The sequence below is a fragment of the Dama dama genome, chromosome 1, assembly GCF_033118175.1.
Source record: "Dama dama isolate Ldn47 chromosome 1, ASM3311817v1, whole genome shotgun sequence".
Classification (NCBI taxonomy): Eukaryota; Metazoa; Chordata; class Mammalia; order Artiodactyla; family Cervidae; genus Dama; species Dama dama.
This window is the reverse complement of record NC_083681.1, coordinates 9,647,704-9,669,546: the sequence shown is the minus strand read 5'-3', so window position 1 is coordinate 9,669,546 and position 21,843 is coordinate 9,647,704. Positions and strand designations below refer to the sequence as shown.

Genomic DNA, 21,843 nt, shown 5'->3' with positions numbered 1-21,843 from the left:
TTTTCTCTATTTCTTTGCATTGATTGCTGAGGAAGGCTTTATTATCTCTCCTTGCTATTCTTTGGAACTCTGCATTCAGATGGGAATATCTTTCCTTTTCTCCTTTGCTTTTCACTTCTTTTCTTTTCACAGCTATTTGTAAGGCCTCCTCAGACAGCCATGTTGCTTTTTTGCATTTCTTTTCCATGGGGATGGTCTTAATCCCTGTCTCTTGTACAATGTCATGAACCTCCATCCATAGTTCATCAGGCACTCTGTCTATCAGATCTAGTCCCTTAAATCTATTTCTCACTTCCACTGTATAATCATAAGGTATTTGATTTAGGTCATTCCTGAATGGTCTAGTGGTTTTCCATACTTTCTTCAATTTAAGTATGAATTTGGCAATAACTCCTTATTAACTCCTTTACTATATACTTTTTATAAATAATAAGAGGCTCAGCACATATGTAGGAAGTCCTGAGTGGATGCATATACAGGAAAACCAAACCTTACTACCTAAGCCCAAAATTAAATGATAGACAGTAAAGTCCCACTTTCAAGAACTTATTCTAAGGATGTAATTAAGTATACAAACAAGTCTGTTCATAGTAGTACTACTTATAATAGCAGAAAAAGTAAACCCTAAATGTCCATCAATAGGGGATTATTTATTTGTACAAAGGAATACAGTACATCCATTAAAATTAATATGAATATATGCTTTGCAAAGTGAAAAGCTATTACTCATTATATATTATTAACTCATTTAGATAACACTGCATATTTGTTGCTGTTGCTGTTTAGTCACTAAATTATGTCCGACTCTTTTGTGATACTGTGGAGTGTAGCCCTCCGGGCTCCTCTGTCCAGGCAAAAATAATGCAGTGAGTTGCCATTTCCTTCTCTAGAGGATCTTTCCAACTCAGGGATCAAACCAGCATCTCATGCATTGGCAGGTGGATTCTTTACCACTGAGCCTCCAGGGAAACCCAATGTTGTATAAACGTTTCTATAGTAATATTAAAATGTATGTACAATTATATACATACATATAATCATCTGGCAGAATATTCACAAAAGGTAAGTAGTCTTAATTTCTCAGTAATAGCGTTTGAGGTGACTTTTACTCTCTTTTTTATAGTTTTTGTAATATAGTCTTGATACAATAAACATGTAGGGTCTAAGTTCCATGATGGCAAGATTTCATCTATTTTATTTACTTCTATATCTCTAGTACTTAGTGCATGGTATGTGGTAGTTACTCAATAAATATTTTTTGTACTAATGCATTATTACTGAAAAAATATCATAACAGGTCATAATCCTTTCAATAATTGCATAATGTGAGTTTCTAAATATTACAAATAACTAGTCTTATTTCTTTAAAACCTCATGCTTACCTGATATTGTCTTGGAGGATTAGTGAAACTGTTTAACTGGAAATCTTCTGAGCTCCTTATACTTGATTGTTTACTATGTGCAAACTGTAATTTGAAAAGAATTAGAAATTGATTCTTATTTAATTTTTAGATGATGTGATAGCATTTATCTCATAGTTACATATGTGATAGTTACATATATGAATTAATAGTCTTATATACATGAATAATCTTTTCTATATGTATAGTGCCATTTTAACTTAATTTGCTTAATATTCTGTCTTCCAACACAAATCATAGATGTCTTAGGTGTGTTCAGCCTCTTGGTGGCTATTAGAGGTTGTCTGAGGACTGTCTTAGACTTTGTGGCTGTCAATCATGCTGTCATGAGAGTCATGCTTTAACATTCCCACAATTGTATCCTTGTAGAGGAAGAGGCAAACAGGTTGAGAAAATAATAGTGATGATCTCAGGAGTCCACTGGTGAGGGAGCCGCAGTCCAGCATGACTGACAATACCATCTGCACATGCAGCAGACTGTGATGAGACTCCTGAGGAAACACCAGGAGACAACTTTGTTGAGGGATAGGAGCCAGCTGTCAAGAAAGCACTAATAAATCTATATGAATTTTAGGATCTGTATAATATCCTATCTGGGCAGCACTTTTCAAATAATACATATGCTTGAAGAGGCAGATAACAAAGAAAGCAATCTGCAAGAGAGGTGGTAAAGCACCGTATTAACATGCTAAGAGAAAGATTAGAAACCTCTTTAACACATTTTCTAAAGGGAAAATGGCCTTACAAAGAAATAAATAGGAGAAACTGAACAAAACACAGTATCTCCAGATATATATTTTGCAGGGTGCAAAAGTTTTTCAGGGGTAAAGAAACTTCAAGACCATTTACTAAGACAGCCATGATTTCTATTTCCCAGTGATATCTACATTGTTAGAGCTTGGTTGCTTCAGTTGTGTCCAACTCTTTGTGACCCCACAGACTGTAGCCCACCAGGCTCCTCTGTCCATAGGATTCTTCAGGCAAAAACACTGGAGTGGGTTGCCATTTCCTCCTCTGTTAGAAGTGAAGTGAAAGTGAAAAGTGAAAGTGAAAGTCACTCAGTCATGTCCAACTGTTTGCCACCCCACTGGACTATACGGTCCATGGAATTCTCCAGGCCAGAATTCCGGACTGGGTAGCCTTTCCCTTCTCTAGGGGATCTTCCCAACATAGGGATCAAACCCAGGTCTCCTGCATTGCAGGTGGATTGTTTACCAACTGAACTACCAGGAAAGCCCAATGAAATTCAACTAAAATCCTTAACTCCAATTCTTTGATGCTGTAAATGGCCACACATTGAAGTAAAGCAGCTATGCACACATTCATCCATTAAACAGGTATTTTATGAGCATCTTCTATATGTAAAGTACTGTGCTATGTCCTGGGTATTTAATGAAAAACATAAATAATTATCTAGCTGAGTTATAATAATAGGAAAAATATGGCAATGCTGACAAGGTTCATAAAAATATATATAATTGTGAAGATATTCTTTAGATAACATCCTTTTTCATGTAGCTATTTCCCTTTATGTTATGATATTAACATATAATATTAGATATGATTTCTGAATTTCAAACTGTGACTTATGCTTTAAGACATCATTAAACATGATGACCAGAGTCAAGCTCACTTCCACCCCTAAGTGTTTAAGATAAAGCATGGAGGGTGAGGACAGGTTCATAACCAGAGGGAAAGGATCCAGACAAAGGGAATTTCTGGGCATCATGGCCATCTACTTATGAACACCTAGCCTCATGGTGGCAAGTTATTAATTTAATGTTTTCTTTTGTTAGAGGCCACGAACACATCCAAATGGTGTTCATGGAAATAAGAAAGTGAAAATTTCTACTTCTTTGAGATTATTTTAGAGATGAATGTGTGGACTTTAGTACATGATGACAAATTCAAGCAGCTCCACAACACAACACACCTATGGCAATAATCCTTTTTTGAAAACTTAATAACCACACAGGTGTCTTTCACTTGCTCTTTTCTAACTTAAGGCCTTTGAATTTGTTGTTCCCAATTCCCAAAACATTATCTTCCTGGGTTCTTGCCTGACTGACTTGCTTTGTCCGATCCTCTGGAGTTGAGATCAACATATAAGCTCCTCAGATGGCTTTCTCTGCCCACCCCATGACAACAGATCTTGAGAAAGCTAGGCCTTTTGTATCCTTTGTGCTCTGTGCGTGCTAAATTGCTTCAGTCGTGTCTGACCCCTTGTGACCCTAAGGACTCTTGCACACCAGGCTCCACTGTCCATGGAATTCTCCAGGCAAGAATACTGAAGTGGGTTGCCCACCAGGGGATCTTCCCAACCCAGAGATTAAACCCATGTCTCTTATTTCTCCTTAATTGGCAGGCAGGTTCTTTACCAGTAGCGCCACCTGAGAAGCCTCTTGTATCCTTCATAACATGCCAATTGCTTTATTCATTGGCTTGTTTACATGGTTATTATCTACATCCTCCTGGGCTCCACAGAAGGAGGGACTTTGTTTAGTTCACCTCAGTGTCCCCAGAGCCATCACTCTGTGACAGAAGTTGTTGGCTGGTGAAATGAATGAAGAAGTACTTTTGGGGTAACTAATGGAGATCACATGGTTTTCAGACACCTTGCTGTACAAGGCATGTACAATCTAGGTTCATGAAACAGCTGGCTGCAATTCAGCCACATGGGAAAGTTATATCTGAAACCTGGAGAGCTGGTTTTAAGGTCTGAGGCAGATGACTTACAAACTAACATCCTGGATGACACAAAAGAGGCAAGGGAAAGCCAGAAAGCAGTTTGAAGAATGCACACAATTATAGGTTTCTAAAGTGTAGATCTACAGGGTGCCATACAGTTCTAGCATAACACATGGCTTCCCTTTGCATGTACCCAGTGGGCAGAGTCTGGCATTTCTCAGCTGCAACATTTTTGACACTTTGGGCTGAGTAATTTTTTTTTACTTTAAAAATTCCATGTATTTGAAAATTAAATCTCCACTTTTCAATGATGGGTGTATCTAAGAAGCCATTACAAGGAAAATTAGAAAATATTTGTAACAGAAAATAATAGAATTTTATATCACCAACACTGCCATTTAATATAAAAATCTGTAATCACTTTTTAAAATCCAGATGCACATTGGAATTTTTTGAAAACTACAAATACCCAGGTATTGTTTTTTTGCTCCAAAGCTCCAGATGTAATTCCAATGAGCAGCCATGTTTAAAAACAAGGTTTTTGATTTGATCTTTTACTTTTATCTAGCCTGTTTCACTTTTTCTATTTCATGTTCAGTGCTCCCATTTCATTTCATTTATGGGTTGGGCAATTCCTTACCGTGGGGGTCTTCTAGTGCATTGTATAATGTTTGCCAGTATCCCTGGTCTTCACCCCTCGATGCCAATAATAGGATCCATCACTAGTTTTGACGTCTCCAGGTATTACAAATGCACCCTAGACTGCTGGTCATGTGGAATAAAAATCAGATCTCACTGGGAACCACTGATATAATTAAATGGCACCTGACTAAACAGTAATAAATCCACTTGGATCTTTTTTATGTGATGAGTTCTGCTCTAAATCTGCAATATGAATTTGAATGCAAATCTATACAGCAAAAATTTCTAATCAGTTTCTAATACGTAGTAGGTATTCAACAAACACATATTTAAAAACTTAATAATCCCAAGGAGTAATATGTAAGAAGAAATGTACCTAATGGTGCAAAGAAGCATTTTAACCACTTGGTGGCAGAAAATTCTAATTTATATTTGTTTTGATGTACGGCCACTAAAATAGACTGAGAAGTCAAAGCAATTCAGCGGGCAATATGAATAGCATTTAAACCTTAGTGATTTGGACATTTACAGATGAGACTGATATATAATATGTGATGGGAGTGAGGAAGGGGGTTTGGTGAGTGGAAGTAGGAATGATTGGGTGTGAGCTCTGTACCTGACTAATATGCAAATATACACTCCAGTTCTGAAGGAAGCACCGCCTGCTCCTTTTTTTCATACTTTCTACCACATTTCCTGCATTCTTTATGTTGTCTTTCTTTCACTTCCTAGTAATTAGTTTGATATTAGTATTTTTCATCTTGCTGCAGCTTCACTGTAGGATGGGAGTGAGGAATACTAAATAACTGTTATTTATTAAGTGGAACAAGCAAGCTTCAGTCTTTGGAATTTTTTATGTTTGGACATAGCAACAGTTCTGAGAGTTTCCCATTCTCCACAAGCATTGAAGGGTCTAATAAGGCTGGGATCAAAGCAATGAATTGAAAAGGTATAGGCAATATGATCAGTCAGCAGTGGGTGCTGAAGTGTGGGAAGGAAGCCATGTGGTACAGTGCTTGTAAAAACTCTTACTTTGGAATCAAGTAGATGTGGATTTGAATTCTGGCTCTGGCACGTGTCTGAAATGGGACTTTCAGCAATTCATTTCACTTTTGTTATCCGCAGGTTTCTCATGTATAAAATAGGAAAAATAATATTACCTACATCTTAGAACTAATGTGAGGATTAAAGAGATAAGTGCTGTAGAATATGTAGCTTGACATACAGTTGATGTTATACAAGTGTTAACAACTATTTTTACTGTATGGAAGGGTAAATATCTACTTTGTGTCTTTAGACCTGTTTCATGATTAGTTTGAATCTGTTTTTTTGTGTGTGTGTGTTTTTTTTTTTTTCTTGGAGCTACTTCGCTGAATATTGCTTTTCACTTATGTGTCCATGACTAAGGCATTCAGGCAACGAAATATTCAATGATTCCCACACACAGATGAGCATTAGACTCTTTTAAGGACTTAATGAAATACACATTTCCAGGTCCCATGGCCAGAGATTTTAACTTGATAGCTCTAGAGCAAAGGATGGGTAATTTGCACAAATTCTTCTGGCAAAATGACCCTGGTGATTATACTTGGAACCACTGTATTATATAACTGTTTCATCAGATGACTAAAAAGATAGCCTCTGACCTAATTGAAAGCTAAAGGACATAGTTCTTGGATATGTAACTGATGAAAAAAATCTACACGTCTCATTCAATATAGTGCAGAATGGACCCAAAATGCTAAGATAACATCTTTAGGCTCCACTCTGGCCTATGGCCTGGGTCTCGTGAAACCTGCTCTGAAACTGACACTTGAAGGTGATCTGTTCTAGAACTGAAACAGAGCAGATATTCAAGAAGCTATTTGGCATTTCAGGTTTACATATGTAATACAGTACAGCAGAGACTGAATGTATGCTGTCCTTTCAGACTCTATGTCTGAAAAGCTAATGCTAGAGACCACCAAAGTGAGTGACAGAATTAAAAGCAATGACTAAGATAAATCCACGAACCTATGGACACCTTATCTTCGACAAAGGAGGCAAGGATATACAATGGAAAAAAGACAACCTCTTTAACAAGTGGTGCTGGGAAAACTGGTCAACCACCTGTAAAAGAATGAAACTAGAACACCTTCTAACACCATACACAAAAATAAACACAAAATGGATTAAAGATCTAAATGTAAGACCAGAAACTATAAAACTCCTAGAGAAGAACATATGCAAAACACTCTCTGACATAAATCACAGCAGGATCCTCTATGACCCACCTCCCAGAATACTAGAAACAAAAGCAAAACTAAACAAATGGGACCTAATGAAACTTAAAAGCTTTTGCACAACAAAGGACACTATAAGCAAGGTGAAAAGACAGCCCTCAGATTGGGAGAAAATAATAGCAAACGAAGCAACTGACAAAGGATTAATCTCAAAAATATACAAGCAACTCCTGCAGCACAACTCTAGAAAAATAAATGACCCAATCAAAAAATGGGCCAAAGAACTAAACAGACATTTCTCCAAAGAAGACATACAGATGGCTAACAAACACATGAAAAGATGTGCAACATCACTCATTATCAGAGAAATGCAAATCAAAACCACAATGAGGTACCACATTACACGCCAGTCAGGATGGCTGCTATCCAAAAGTCTATAAGCAATAAATGCTGGAGAGGGTGTGGAGAAAAGGGAACCCTCTTACACTGTTGGTGGGAATGCAAACTAGTACAGCCGCTATGGAAAACAGTGTGGAGATTTCTTAAAAAACTGGAAATAGAACTGCCATATGACCCAGCAATCCCACTTCTGGGCATACACACCGAGGAAACCAGATCTGAAAGAGACACGTACACCCCAATGTTCATCGCAGCACTGTTTATAATAGCCAGGACATGGAAGCAACCTAGATGCCCATCAGCAGATGAATGGATAAAGAAGCTGTGGTACATATACACCATGGAATATTACTCAGCCATTAAAAAGAATTCATTTGAATCAGTTCTAGTGAGATGGATGAAACTGGAGCCCATTATACAGAGTGAAGTAAGCCAGGAAGATAAAGACCATTACAGTATACTAACACATATATATGGAATTTAGAAAGATGGTAATGATAACCCTATATGCAAAACAGAAAAAGAGACACAGATGTACAGAACAGACTTTGGACTCTCTGGGAGAAGGCGAGGGTGGGATGTTTCAAGAGAACAGCATCGAAACATATATATTATCTATAGTGAAACAGATCACCAGCCCAGGTTGGATGCATGAGACAAGTGCTCCGGCCTGGTGCACTGGGAAGACTCAGAGGGATCGGGTGGAGAGGGAGGTGGGAGGGGGGATCGGGATGGGGAATACATGTAAATCCATGGCTAATTCATGTCAATGTATGACAAAAACCACTACAATATTGTAAAGTAATTAGCCTCCAACTAATAAAAATAAATGAAAAAAAAAAGAAAGCACACAAAAAAATAAAAGCTATGACTAAAGAGAACGAATGCTTACTTTGTTTCTAAAAGTATTGTTATATGGCTCATCTGACTGATTTCTATAGTTTACATGGAGCAGATATACAGGAAGAAGATGTGAAGGAATGTTCATGTGACCTAACCACTTTAACCTTCAAGGAGTCAGAAAGAAGACCCAAGAGAAATAGAAAGTAAACATCGACTTCATGAAGAAGTGAGCAAAAGCGACACAAAATGAGTAAGGGAAAACACACCATGAGAGTTTTTCTTAGTACATGACAGCGTCAAACATGTTCCAGTAGGAGTTCGCCTCAGCAACAACAGGCAAAAATAAATGGAACTACAAATGGTCGCTTTAAAAAACATTTTCTCGGGAATATCATTAATGTATCATGCTAAAGCACGCTACGTGAAACGTGCCTAGTCTTGTTCATCATAAGCTTACATGGCAAGGGGAAATAGACATCTGTGTTGGTTTGGTCCTCTGGGAATCAAATGTCAAGACAAACTCAGGAATATGAAATGTGTTCAGAATCATGCCTCTGAAAGATACTGGGAAGTGTGAGCAGATGGCAGAAAAAGCTTCCAGACCATGAGGCTTGGCTCACTTGTGAAAGAGGGAGAGGTAGGAAGATGGAGAAAGCTGGGCACAGAGTGCCCCAAGAGGTCTTGTGCTGGCAAGAAATACCCAGGACCCAAAAAGCATGACCGTGGTGGGAAAGCTGAGGGTACCCCAAAGAGGCTGCAGCAGGAGGCTGCCAGCTGACAGAGCTCCCCAAAGCAGGTTCTCTCTTGAAAGAAGACACAAGCCATACATCTCCATGGTTGCCAAAATAAAGTCACTCTAGAAGGTTCCTTGGTGGCCTCCCTGGTGACTTGGAAGGTAAAGAATCTGCCTAGAATGCAGGCGACCTGGGTTCGATCCCTAGGTCAGGAAGATTCCTGGGAGAAGGGTATGGCAACCCACCGCCGTATTCTTGCCTGGAGAATCCCCATGGACAGAGGAGCCTGGCGGGCTGCAGGAAACAGGGATGCACAGAGTTGAACACTGCTGAAGCAACTTAGCACGAACATACCAGAAGGTTCAGCTGACACTGGAGTCAACATTTTATTGATCCACTACTACGGTCAGACACCAGAGGCTTTGTATTGATCTCAAAGAGTTTATTTTAATCTGGGGTTGAAATATATGCCACTGGAAAGCAGAAAGCAATCCAAGTCATGTTAAAAGCATAGAAAGTGTATTTTTCAGATGATTTAAGCAAATTTTAATTTTCTACATTTTTGGAGAAACTACAGAGGTAATAAAATTATTTCATTTGAAAGGTTCTACAGGTTCTATCTGCCTGGAGAATTCCATGGACATAGCCTGCAGGGTTACAGTCCATGGGATCACAGAGTCGGAGATAACTGAGTGACCAGCACACGCACATGCTGCTGCTGCTGCTGCTAAGTCGCTTCAGTCGTGTCCAACTCTGTGAGCCCCCGTAGACGGCAGCCCACCAGGCTCCCCCATCCCTGGGATTCTCCAGGCAAGAACACTGGAGTGGGTTGCCATTTCCTTCTCCAATGCATGAAAGTGAAAAGTGAAAGTGAAGTCGCCCAGTTGTGTCCAACTCTTTGCGACCCCACGGACTGCAGCCCACCAGGCTCCTCCGTCCATGGGGTCTTCCAGGCAAGAGTACTGGTGTGGGGTGCCATTTCCTTCTCCAACACACACACAGATTCTATCATAAAGGGAAAAAAAGCATTTTGATCCCCCTTAAATTTTTTATACTTGTTCAATGATTTATTGTTATCATTCACTCATCATACTTTCAGTATAAGCAATTTCTTACTGCAAAGTTATAAAATCCAACTTGAAGGGAAAGTATTAGTTGCTAAGTCATGTCCACCTCTTTGTGACCCCATGGACTGTAGCCCGCCAGGCTCCTCTTGTCAATGGAATTCTCTAGGCAAGAATACTGGAATATGTAATCATTCCCTTTTTCAGGGGTTCTTCCTGATTCAGGGACAAATCTGGGTCTCCTGCATTGCAGGCAGATTCTTTACCATCTAAGCCACCAGGGAAGCCCCAAATGCAACTTACACTGACCTATTTTTTTGAAAAATTTTATTGAGTTAATTATAACCAAAGGACAAAAGCTGCTTCTCTGTAACAGGTACCTACTAGTGTTTGTGATTTACAAAGCTTCAACTGAATCCTCCCAACGATTTTGTGTGATGGGTTGAACAACTTGATCAGAGGTTCAGAGAAGGTTCAGAGAAGTTAAATGAATTGCTAAAGTGGCAGAGATGAGATGAGATCTTAATCTTCTGACTACTTAGTTCAATGCTCTCACTATATCAATACTATATCAATACTTAAGAGTATTCCTATTTTGTTAGGGGCGGTAACACACTTGGCTTAAAAACAAAACAAAATCGCAACCCTCCTTGGCGTTTGTGTTGCATGTGGTGGCCCTGGAACAGAGCTCTGGCTAATGAGATATAGTAACAGAGGTTGTTGGGAGGCACTTCTGAGGGTGGTGACCGATTCCTCTGGTGCTCAGCTTTTCCTCTGCTCCCTTGCTTCTTCATGTCTGAATAGTGGGTGTGATGTCTGGAGGGAAAGGTGTCATCTTACATTTGACTATGATAAAAATATCCAGGGGAATCACAGAGACTCACTCCTGACAAGAACCCTGTACTGCCAACTCTGGGGAGTTAAATGAGAGGGGAGAAAACAACTGTCTTGCTTAAATCGCCATGGTTTTTTTTTATTATTATTTTGTGCAACTGAATGCAAGTCCCACCTAAGACATTGCTCTTCTCCTAATTAGTTCACGCATAATTTCCTTCTGCCTTGTGCCCCTACTATGTGCCTGCTGCCAGAACAAAGCCAAAGTCCTCATCATGAGGGATTCTGCCACTCCAAATTAGGGAGCTGAGGTAGCTCTCGGGTACACTGCTCATTATAAGCTGTGCTGACTGGAGCAGCCACTGAATTCTCAGGGAGCCTCTTGTGACAACTTCTCGATTACTGACAAATAATGGGGCTCTGCCAGGTGTGCATAATCACCACCTGAGCTGTGGAGAATTAAATTAATTATCTCTCCATCAGGTCCCTGACAGGTTCCTCTATTGTTTTAATTTTTCCTTCTCTACATCACAATTCTATATTTCATCACCCCAAAGTACTCCAAATATATATTTAATATCTGCCTTAAACGGCCATGGAATTCTTTTTGCTGATGCACTGGACACAGGCTTGTTTTCACTGCTCAATAACAGATTCTTTGAGCACTGCCAAATTGTTAATTCTTTAATGTGTCTACTGTTTTTCTTAAAATTGCTTCTGAATATTTGTCCTTCTCTCTGAGAAGATAAGCCAGATCATAAGTGTGGCTCCATATTTTCAAATGTGATCTTACCTGTTTTCTGTCAAGTGATAATTTTGAAAGGTCTTCATGACTTCCCAAAATTCCAAATTTCTTTCCTTCATTTCTCTTTTAAAGATAGAGAGTAAAATGAGTATAATCACTAATTATACATTGAGAACAGTAAAATGAATTTCACTCTTCCTTCATCCCATATTCTAAAAGCCATCTGGTCTAATCCTCCAGCAAGTTTCTTTGAGAGGAACATATTCTTACTAGGGTCTTCCCTTGGGTGAATACTCGGACATTTCGTTTGGACACTGAATTGTCTGGGGTTGCAGTTTTAACCACATGTTACTAAGAGCTACATGCTTAGTAACATGGAGTAAGGTGAGGGAAATTTTTGCTATTCAACCCACTGAGTTCTGTAAGGGATACATCTGGGAGAGCACCAGAGATCACATATTTTTTCCAAAATTCCTATCCAAAATAATCATCATACATTTAAAGAAAGCTTAAGGATTCTCAAAGCACTTTCACATATTTATCTGATTTGATTTGCATGACATGGATATAACTGTAATTCCCGTGTTACAGGTGAGAAAATTGGAGCTCAGGGAGCTTAACTTGAGAATCCCAAGTAGTAAGACGCAAACCCAACAGGAATTAAAATATTTCCCTTTTATTCAATAATAGAACCTTATAATTGCAAGGAACCATTATGATTATTTGGCTCAGCTTCCCACCCAGTGCAGAAAATCTATAAAATCCTAATATTGGCCATCTAGCATTTATTGATTACTTAAAATGATAGAGAACTGACTGTTTCATAAGAGCCCACCATTCTGTTGGACAGATCTTGGTTTGTTTTTTCTTTTTCCCAAACATACAGCTAAAATTCACAACTTTTGTGCATGGCCTCTTTTCCTATATTTGAGTAAAAAAAAAAAAAAACAAATGTGTTTCCTCATTAAAATTGGGAATTGTAAAAAATATTCACTGTATTCCCCTTCAGCCTTCCTTCTAGAAGCAGCCGACTCGGCCACGTCCTTATCTATGGCGCCGTATCCAAACCCGTCTGCCTCCTGGCCCCCTCTGGCGGCATCTAGTCTCTGTGCTCATCCTGGATGCAGAGTTCTGTCCCCTCAGAACTCCTGGCAGAGAATAGCCTCCCCACCCCCACGCACTCCCAGAGCGTTCCTTCACCCTCTGGGATGGCTCTACTCCTCCACCTGGGCACCAGACAGATCACTTCCACAGATGCTTAAGAGGGCCCTGCTTCATGAGATTACTGTTTCCACTTAGTACCCTCAGATGTATCTTTCTTGAACTATGTAATGCCAAGCCTCATCTCCCATAGTACATGTGAGCAACTGATTTCTGAAATTCTCAGTGTGGAACTTACTTAAGAGTCTGTCAGAGTCCCCGAAGTCATGATCAGCTAGCTGTATAAGCTGAAGGTGAAAAAACTGAAGCTGCATAAACTGAGGTATATAACTATACCCAGCTGTAAAAAGTGAAGGCAGAGTGAGGGATATGTAGCTACAACAGCAAAAACATGCCCCAGAATAGCTCTCCCTTTTAATACCCATTCTGGATAATGTGACACATTATTCTAGCTACATTTCATGGATTTTTCTTATATTTTTTAGTGAAAAATGTAAAGTCAAAGGACTGCTTTGAGCTAAGTGACTACATTTGGGAATGGATGGGCATGTCATCACAAACTGCTTCTTTATAAAGGGATGTGGTATCGTGCTTATCATGGTTTTAGTTTAAAAACATAATTTCAGATTATCAAGTGAAATCACCTTGTTCATTTCTGCATCCTCCTGCTCCTGGAAACCTTTTTTATGGCCCTGGAACAATTCAGAAATCCATTTTTTAAGCCTCAGTAAAAGATAAAACAGGGACTTTGGACTTGGCACCAGGTTGAAGGGAACAGGAAGAGTTCTTCCCTCCTCAAAGTAAGAAAACCAAAGTTTGGCCCTTGCAAATTTCCATTCCACATCAGCATCATCCTATACAAATAAATATGACAGGTCAGCAAGGAAATGCACAAACAGAATTACTGGGACGCTTCTGACACTGTGTGCTAGATGGAAGTAATGTCACCTACAACAAACTCAGGCCCCAAACACTACCCCAAGATAGTCTCAAAAATGTTAAGGTTAAAAAAAAAAAAAAAAATGTTAAGGTTATACTCACACACTCTTAGGAAAGAAAATTTACTTAAAATTTTATCATTCTTACAGATCTACAGATCTCAAAACTTGCATGTATTTATAAATACACTGAAAGTTATAAATCTATTTCCTATATTCTGAAAAACACTATGAAAAATTATTCACTCTTATATTTTGCAACAGATCACTGCTTTGATGAATGTGGGACACAGACCAAAAGATTCCTGGAATAAAAATCACTCTAAATTTGAGAAAGGGTCAGTTTTGAACATCACTCAAAGCAATATTTGGAGAATAGTGGCATTCATGAGCAATAATTTTTGAATGAAATAAATTCATGCTGATATAGTGTTTCTAAGAATTTATAAATAATAATACCAAATCATACAACATTTCTCATCCTTATTCCTTACTATCCCACCACACCCATAGATGTTGTGCTTGGAAGCAAAGGATTAAGATTGTCTAGATTACTACATATAAAGAATATAAAAAGTATAAATTTTCTATAAAATATATAAAGAAGCATATAAAAAGGGCAAGAACAGATAGAAAGTAGTCTATAGTATCACCACTATTGCTGAGCTGATCCCTGGAATAGTTAAAACATATACCACATAGTATACAAATATATAGAGATTATACCTCAATTTCCTGGAATGAACTGTTGATCATTGCAATTAACATATTTAGCAAAACAATGACCATCGTAACATTATAGACTCCATAAAGAACATAACCGATGTTTTCAATGAATTTGTGATTATAGTTGATGACCACTGATTTCACTTCAGAAAGTCCAAATATAGCCCAAAACAATGTCTTAAAACTCTCTTCCACTCTGGGTAAAAAGAAGGAAATAAATGAAATGATAAAGCATACAAATGAATGACAATGATACCATAATAAAGCAAGCTGATTTAATGTCTGAAAATTATTAGATATTCATGAGAAAATTCTTTACTTCACTGAGCCTCAGTTTTCTTTTTTGTAAAATGGGACAATAACTATTTCCAGGATTGTTGCAAGGATAAGGGAATATTTTGCATATGAAGCACATAACTCACTATCTGGCACATAATAAGTGCTCAATAAATGCTAACATAACTTCAAACCACAGATATTAACATTTAAATAATCCATAGGTTTGGTAAAGGAAATATTAACTGTATTACTTAATAAAAATAATGTAATCTTTTATAGTCCTTTTGTGTTTCCGCTCATCTACACTTCTAATATCCAATAAATAGATAATAGTATGTGTCTTAAGGTGTCTTAAGGAAAATATGGCAATATAAACATAGTCAGTGTTACTAAAGTCACTGACATGTCTTAGGAATTTCAATGCTTTAGGCATAATTATTGACCAAAATGAAGTTCCTCTGCTCAGGTCAGGTGGTTCAGTTTCTCTGACAAACTGAACTTTACAGGAATATGAATATAGGTTATGCTTCCATCAATACTTTTCATTGTAACATTTTTTTGTTGTTCTTCAGTTGCTCGGTCATGTCCGACTCTTTGTGATCCCATGGACTGCGCATGCCAGGCTTCCCTGTCCTTCACTATCTCCCAGAGTTTGCTCAGACTCATATCCATTGAATCAGTGATGCCATCAATCTTTCCCAGCATCAAGGTCTTTTCCAATGAGTCAGCTCTTTGCATCAGGTGGCCAAAGTATACCTGAATACCTAATATTTGAGTAATGTATTCCAAACACACTTTATAAAAAACACATGTGTCCATGGTGAACATAAGTTAAAACTCTTGTCACTGCTGGTAACTCAGATTGCTTTTGGAAGCAGCCGTTCTCGTGGGGCCCCAGAAATCTGAACTGAGCAGGACACAGAAGTGAAGAGCACAGATGCTAGAGTCAGTGGACAAGGGACTATGTCCTGGCTTTTCTACATACTAGCAGCTATGAGGCATTTAGCGTGTCGTTTAACTTCCCTGAGCTTCAGTTCCTTTTTGTGTGAAACAGAAATGATCAGACGATGTGTGTGAGGTAGCTCCTGGCCCTAAAATTGTTAACTATTATTACTTACTATTAGAAAGGTTGCCCACATTGTTGAGTTCTTACAACACATTCCAAACTTCTCTCATAATGCTAAAGAGTAACTGGAAATAAAGTCTTTACTAAAACATTATTTATCCCACTGTTGCATATGAACACTATTATGCTAGAGTTTAACTGACAATCATCATGATTAAAAGAACCAAAATCACCTACGTTGTGAAGGCTTCATTTTGCTTCGCACCAATGTAGTAGGAATAGAGGTTGAACATTCCAATCATAAAGGCCACAAACACCATGATGAATATGACCATGAACTTGAAGATATCTTTTACTGTTCTTCCAAGTGATATCTGCAGAGGTCCAAAGCTTTCATTTGCTGGTAAAATGTAGGCTATTCTGGAGAAACTTAAAACTACAGCAATTGCATACAGACCTTCAGATATAATTTGAGGATCAGAGGGGTCCCACTTTATCCTGGCTAGGAGGAAGGAAAGACAAAAGTTATGGTGAATTTATTTACATTTTTTACTTGGGGTTTCCCTGGTAGCTCAGATGGTAAAGAATCTCTGCATTGCAGGAGACCTGGGTTTGATCCCTGGGTCAAGAAGATCTCCTGGAGAAGGAAACTTTACGTAGGTAACTTCTTTTCTGGGATAGAAATATAATTACATTAGCAATCCAGTTCCTGATGAAACTTCTTTAAGCGTCAGGTTCTGAATTTACAAAGAAAATCATCCCCCTGGTTTGCTGGCAGTTTTCCATAATGGTATAGCATAATGGTTGAGAGTACAAACTATGGACTTGTCATATGTAACCACTCCAATATTCTTGCCTAGAGAATTCCATGGACAGGAGAGTGGTAGGCTATAGTCTGTAGGGTCGCTGAGAGTTGGACACGATTCAAGCGACTTACCACACATTCCTGCATGCATCTATCTATCTAAAATTAACTAGAAGAACTAGTACAAATTATTTATCTTATTAATAGTTTTATTTTCCCATCTTTAAAAATTACATACTGCTTCTATCTATCATCTGTTGTGAGAATTTAGTAAGTCAACATACATTCAGTGTTTAGAAAGTGCTTGGCACTAGCTAAATAGTAGCATTTACTATTTAATCTTAAACTATAATAAAAGAAAATAAGGTCCTAGTAAATTATATCATTATTTAGTCTTAAACTATAATTACACTATAAAGTAATTTGGGGCCTATGCAATACTTGTAGTTATTTAAACTTACTAAGGTCATTTATATTGGTCATTCAAGTCTATTTTTATCATAGAATGTAGTAATTATTCATTTATGAATTTTTCTGACATTATTACATCAGAACATCAAAAATCTAATTAAAAAGCCATTATGAAGAAAAATGCAAAGCAGTGTGTAACAGAGAGGAAAAATATAATTATAAATTTGTATTTGCTTATTTGCTGAGAAGTAGAATTAGGAACAATAAAGTAATAAAAGCAGTTTCTTTTTATATAGCACTTTGAATATTAGTACAGTATATAAATAGTTTGACTTGTAAAATTCCATATATTAAAATTTTTCTTATAAAATAATGGCTATATTCCCTGTGCTATATAATATATCCTTGTATAAAAGCCCTACATATGCTCTAAAAATTGTCAAGTATTAAAATATTAAAGAGAAATAATAAAAAAGAAATCCCTATGTGATACAGCCAATAGAACTCATAGAGATGTCAACCGTATGTTAAATGACATCGTATCAGAGGGGGACTTGACGTAAGTAGTCAAAGAGAATGTTTTTCCCACCCTAGGTTTCTACAAGGAGAGATTTCCCCTAAGCAAATAACTGAACCTATTGATACTCCTAGTCACTTTCCTCCTGGGGAGGCAGAGTGACTTCACTGATTGCTGTACTGGGGTGGAACACTGAACATGTTTGACTCAGCTCCGCCCTCTTTACCTTGGGAATTTTCCCAAGGAGGAATCTCACATGACCATACCTGCTAACATACCCACTTCAGGAATGACTGCCCTGTCCATGGCTGCCTGGAAATTGGAGGGTACATCTGCCTAAGCCTGGGGTTCAGTATTACTGAACCATTTGACTAATAAACTCAGAACTGTATTATCCACACTAAACTTTGTCAGTATTAAAGGTGATGATTTGACCTAATGTTAGCGCTTTGTTTTATTTCTCATCTAGTTCAAAGGCTTCCCTAATGGCTCAGCAGGTGGGTTTTATCCCTGGGTCAGGAAGATCCACTGGAGGAAGAAATGGCAACCTACTCCAATATTCTTTCCTGAAAAATCCCACGACAGAGAGCCTGGTGGGCTACAGTCCAATGGGTCGCAAAGAGCTGGACACAACTGAGCGACTAAGCACAGCATAGCACTAGTTCAAAGTCTGGGTGAGAGAAAGGGGTACTATTTATTAGCAGCCTTCAATGATTCCCTTGCTTTCAAGTACTTTATATGTCTTAGACAGAAATGGTACTTAAATGTGTACTATTTTTAATAGACAAGAAGAAAAAAATAAATCCACAACATAATACCAGCATTCTCAATAAAGTTTGGTGGTTAGCCAATTAATCCCAGAGATAAAGTACGATGATTCTTATAATTGAGAGCTTTTCTGCCAGAAGAAATATCAGGAAAGAAGTAGAAAGCATAATAAAAGATATAGATAATCTGAAGAAGCTGGAAACTGACCAATAATTTTTCTGAGAATTGAGTAATAACCAAACTGCTACTGATGTGTTTCTTTTTTTTTCTTTCATTATTTTCTTTATTCCAAAAATTTAAATAAATTTTTATTGGAGTATAGTTGATTCACAATGCTGTGTTAGTTTCTGCTACATAGCAACGAGAATCAGTTATACATATACATATACCCACTCTTCTAGATTCTTTTCCCATATAGGTCATTACAGAGTATTGAGTAGAGTTCCCTGTGCTATACAGTAGGTCCTTATCAGTTATCTTTTCATATGTAGTCATGTGTATATGTCAATTCCAACCTCCCTCTTGTGTTTATTCCTCCCCTCCCTTCCCTCTTGGTAACCATAAGCTTGTTTTCTACATCTGTGACTCTGTTTCTGTTTTTTAAATAGGCTCATTTGTACCATTTTTTTTAAGATTCTGCAAACAAATGATATCATATAAATTCTACATTTTATAAACATATTGACTGGGTACTGTAAACTCACCCAAATTGTAGTATTTCACATTGTCTCCCAGTGTGACTTTTGTCAAATCCTTTAAAGTATCATTTGCATCAATGATGCTCTGGGCTTTGGAAGCATGCCAGAACGCCATGAATCTTGCAATGAATGATGCTGCAAAGATTGCCAGCATTCCAAAGTCAAGCATATTCCACAGCTCAAACAAGTACTCCTTGGGGCCTTGAGTCCAAATTTCTTTACATTCAGCCCATATCATGCCTGTATGGGAAAGAGGTTAAAATAGCAATACAATTTCATTCCAGCCTTAGTTTTTCACCAAAACAAAACAAATTTAAAAGGGCTCAGACTGACATTCAAAACCCTTCAAAATGTGACCTCCTCATCTTACACATTCAGCCATCATTATCCTGTCCCTACAAATCCTACAAATCCTGTCCCTACAAGTCTAAAAATATCAGTACATTATCTTAAAGCAATTTGACAAAGTTCATTAAGGGCATTCAAGCAGCAAACATGATTTGATCCATTCATTCTATACATAAGATGTTCATTATAGGATTCTTTATAATAAAAAATGTAAACACACCCATACTAACATCCTCAAAATAGAAGTAATCATGGGACTTTCACAAATAGACTATTGTGTAGCCATTTCATATGATATTTTAATTACCATGGAATAGTGGCCACAAGAATGTGCCCCACAGGCCTCCAAATACGGGAATTTAACTGGCCATGGGCCAAAGCTGGAGCACTCTGAAAACTAGAGACACTTTTGCCCTAAGCCCATGGGAAGCATGGGTTGTTCCTCACCAATGACTGAGGGCACCCCTTCTTGGGACTCATGGGACTCCTCCGATGGCTGACCTCAGCTCAAGGATTTCTTGACAGCCTTGTCAAACTTTCTTTAGACGGAATGGAGATCTAGGGTGCTTCTGTCCTACTTTCCTTCCCTTTCTCCTGCCCTCAGCTTCAACCTTGCATCACAGTCTTACAGCCCTTGCAGGTTTCTTCAACTCCCTCCCATTTCTCTCACATAGAATTTCTCTTAATAAAATTGTTGCATGTTAAATTCTGTCTTTGCACATGCTTCTTGGAGGACCTAGACTAATACACAATGGGAAATGTTTATGTCATAAACATTCAAGCATGCCAAGTAAACATTTTATATATTCTATGATATTATGTTTAAAACAGCATAGTAAAAGACTAGTAGGAATTACAGGAGCATAGTAGTAGTAATTTTTTCATGGCGGAATTATTATTAATGTTGCACATCCACTCTAAAACTTAGTGTATTACTTAGGAGCCTAGGTTTTGAAATCAGACACCATGGCATCACTGATGCAATAAACATAAACTTGGGCAAATTTTGGGAGATGGTGAGGGACAGGGAGACCTGGCATGCTGCAATCATGGATGGGTGACTGAACAATCACAGTCATCCATTTGTTAGCTGTGTAATCTTTGGCAACTTACTGAAACTTTCTAAAACTCAACTTGCAAAATGGGCATGATAGTAGTTTGTACCTACTTCATAGGATGGTTATGAGACTTAAGTAACTTATGAAAAATGCACAGCACAGTGTCTGGCACTTGAAAAACTAACTAATTTTATTGAGAATTTACCATTTCAAATTTTCTATGTCTGGCACATATTTTCTTTCTTTGCTAAAAAGAAGTAACTTTACCTCTGTTATCTTTAAGATACCCTAATCTCTGGTGTCCCGTCTCCTCCTAGAGCGATCTGGAGAAACACAACCTGAATCCCAACAGTTCCTCAAAGTCTGCTTCCTTCAAGAAGTCTCCAGGGTCCCCTCATTGAAATTAATCTTCCGCCCTTTCTCCCACTAATCACCTTCCCCAAATGCCCATATTTGTCATGAACCTTTATCACAGAACCCATGTGAATCATTGTGGAGCCCTGTAGGGGTTTTAAAAAGCCACGCTCTCTGTTCTTCCAACAACTTGTGTGTGCATGCTAAGTCACTTCAGTTGTATCTGACTCTTTTTGACACCATAGACTGCAGCCTGCCAGGCTCCTCTGTCCATGGGATTCTCCAGGCGAGAACACTGGAGTGGGTTGCCATTTCCTTCCCCAGGGGATCGTCCCAACCCAGGGATTGAACCTGTGTCTCTCGTGTCTCCTGCATTGGCAGGCAGGTTCTTTACCACTAGCACCACCTAGGAATCTCCTTCCAACAACTTAACTGTGCTTTTCTCAAAATCAGCATTCAGTGTGTCACACGACTTACTTATTTTGAAATTATTCCAAATTTAGAGAAGGCTGGGATTGAATTCATATATACTTTAGTGGATTAAATTTATTAATAGGAAACACTGCATGTGTACACTCATGCACACACACATGCACACACACACACAAACCATAAGCAGAAGTGAAAAAATCTGAGGGCAGTCTTTGTGTGGATGTTGTCCCTGGGTTCCCGCCAGCTTCCTCAATAGGAAACAAGGGTAGTTTAGAGTAGCTGAAAAATGGATTACTGGGGGTTTTAAACTCATATAGTCTAGCTGTTTTCAAAGCTTGTCTCCTTCTTCCCATTTCTCCTCCATCTTCTTCTCTCTTTAAAGGGTACAATTCTTGATAAAAATTATAATCTTCCCAAAGCTTAAAAGATAAAACAGATACAGCAAACCATTCTGTTTGAAGAAGAATTTCCATATTATGTTTTCTAGGGACCCCCAGGCGTTGCCAAGCATGGTTCAAAATCCTCCATCTAGTCCAGTTTCTCCACAAGTAGAGAAATTCTCCACAAGGTCGAGCCTCTGCTTGAATATGTCCTGAGTTACTCCTACTGAAGACTGCTTATCCCATTGTTGACTTTGCAGAAAGTATCCCTTCACTGTGAACCTGTTAGTACTAATTCTGCCCTCAAGGG

At 38.2% G+C, this 21,843-nt stretch overlaps 1 protein-coding gene across 1 annotated transcript in view; it reads right to left on the bottom strand.

The window, feature by feature from the left end:
- TRPC6 (transient receptor potential cation channel subfamily C member 6) overlaps positions 1-21,843 on the bottom strand; it is a 164,337-nt gene that overhangs the window by 4,801 nt on the left and 137,693 nt on the right. Inside the window, exons 6-11 of the mRNA XM_061143543.1 lie at positions 18,968-19,201; positions 16,000-16,264; positions 14,418-14,613; positions 13,398-13,607; positions 11,641-11,715; positions 1,383-1,466 (exon numbers count right to left, since the gene is read on the bottom strand). Of these exons, the coding sequence (XP_060999526.1) occupies positions 1,383-1,466; positions 11,641-11,715; positions 13,398-13,607; positions 14,418-14,613; positions 16,000-16,264; positions 18,968-19,201 (1,064 nt within the window). The remainder of the gene's footprint in view (positions 1-1,382; positions 1,467-11,640; positions 11,716-13,397; positions 13,608-14,417; positions 14,614-15,999; positions 16,265-18,967; positions 19,202-21,843) is intronic.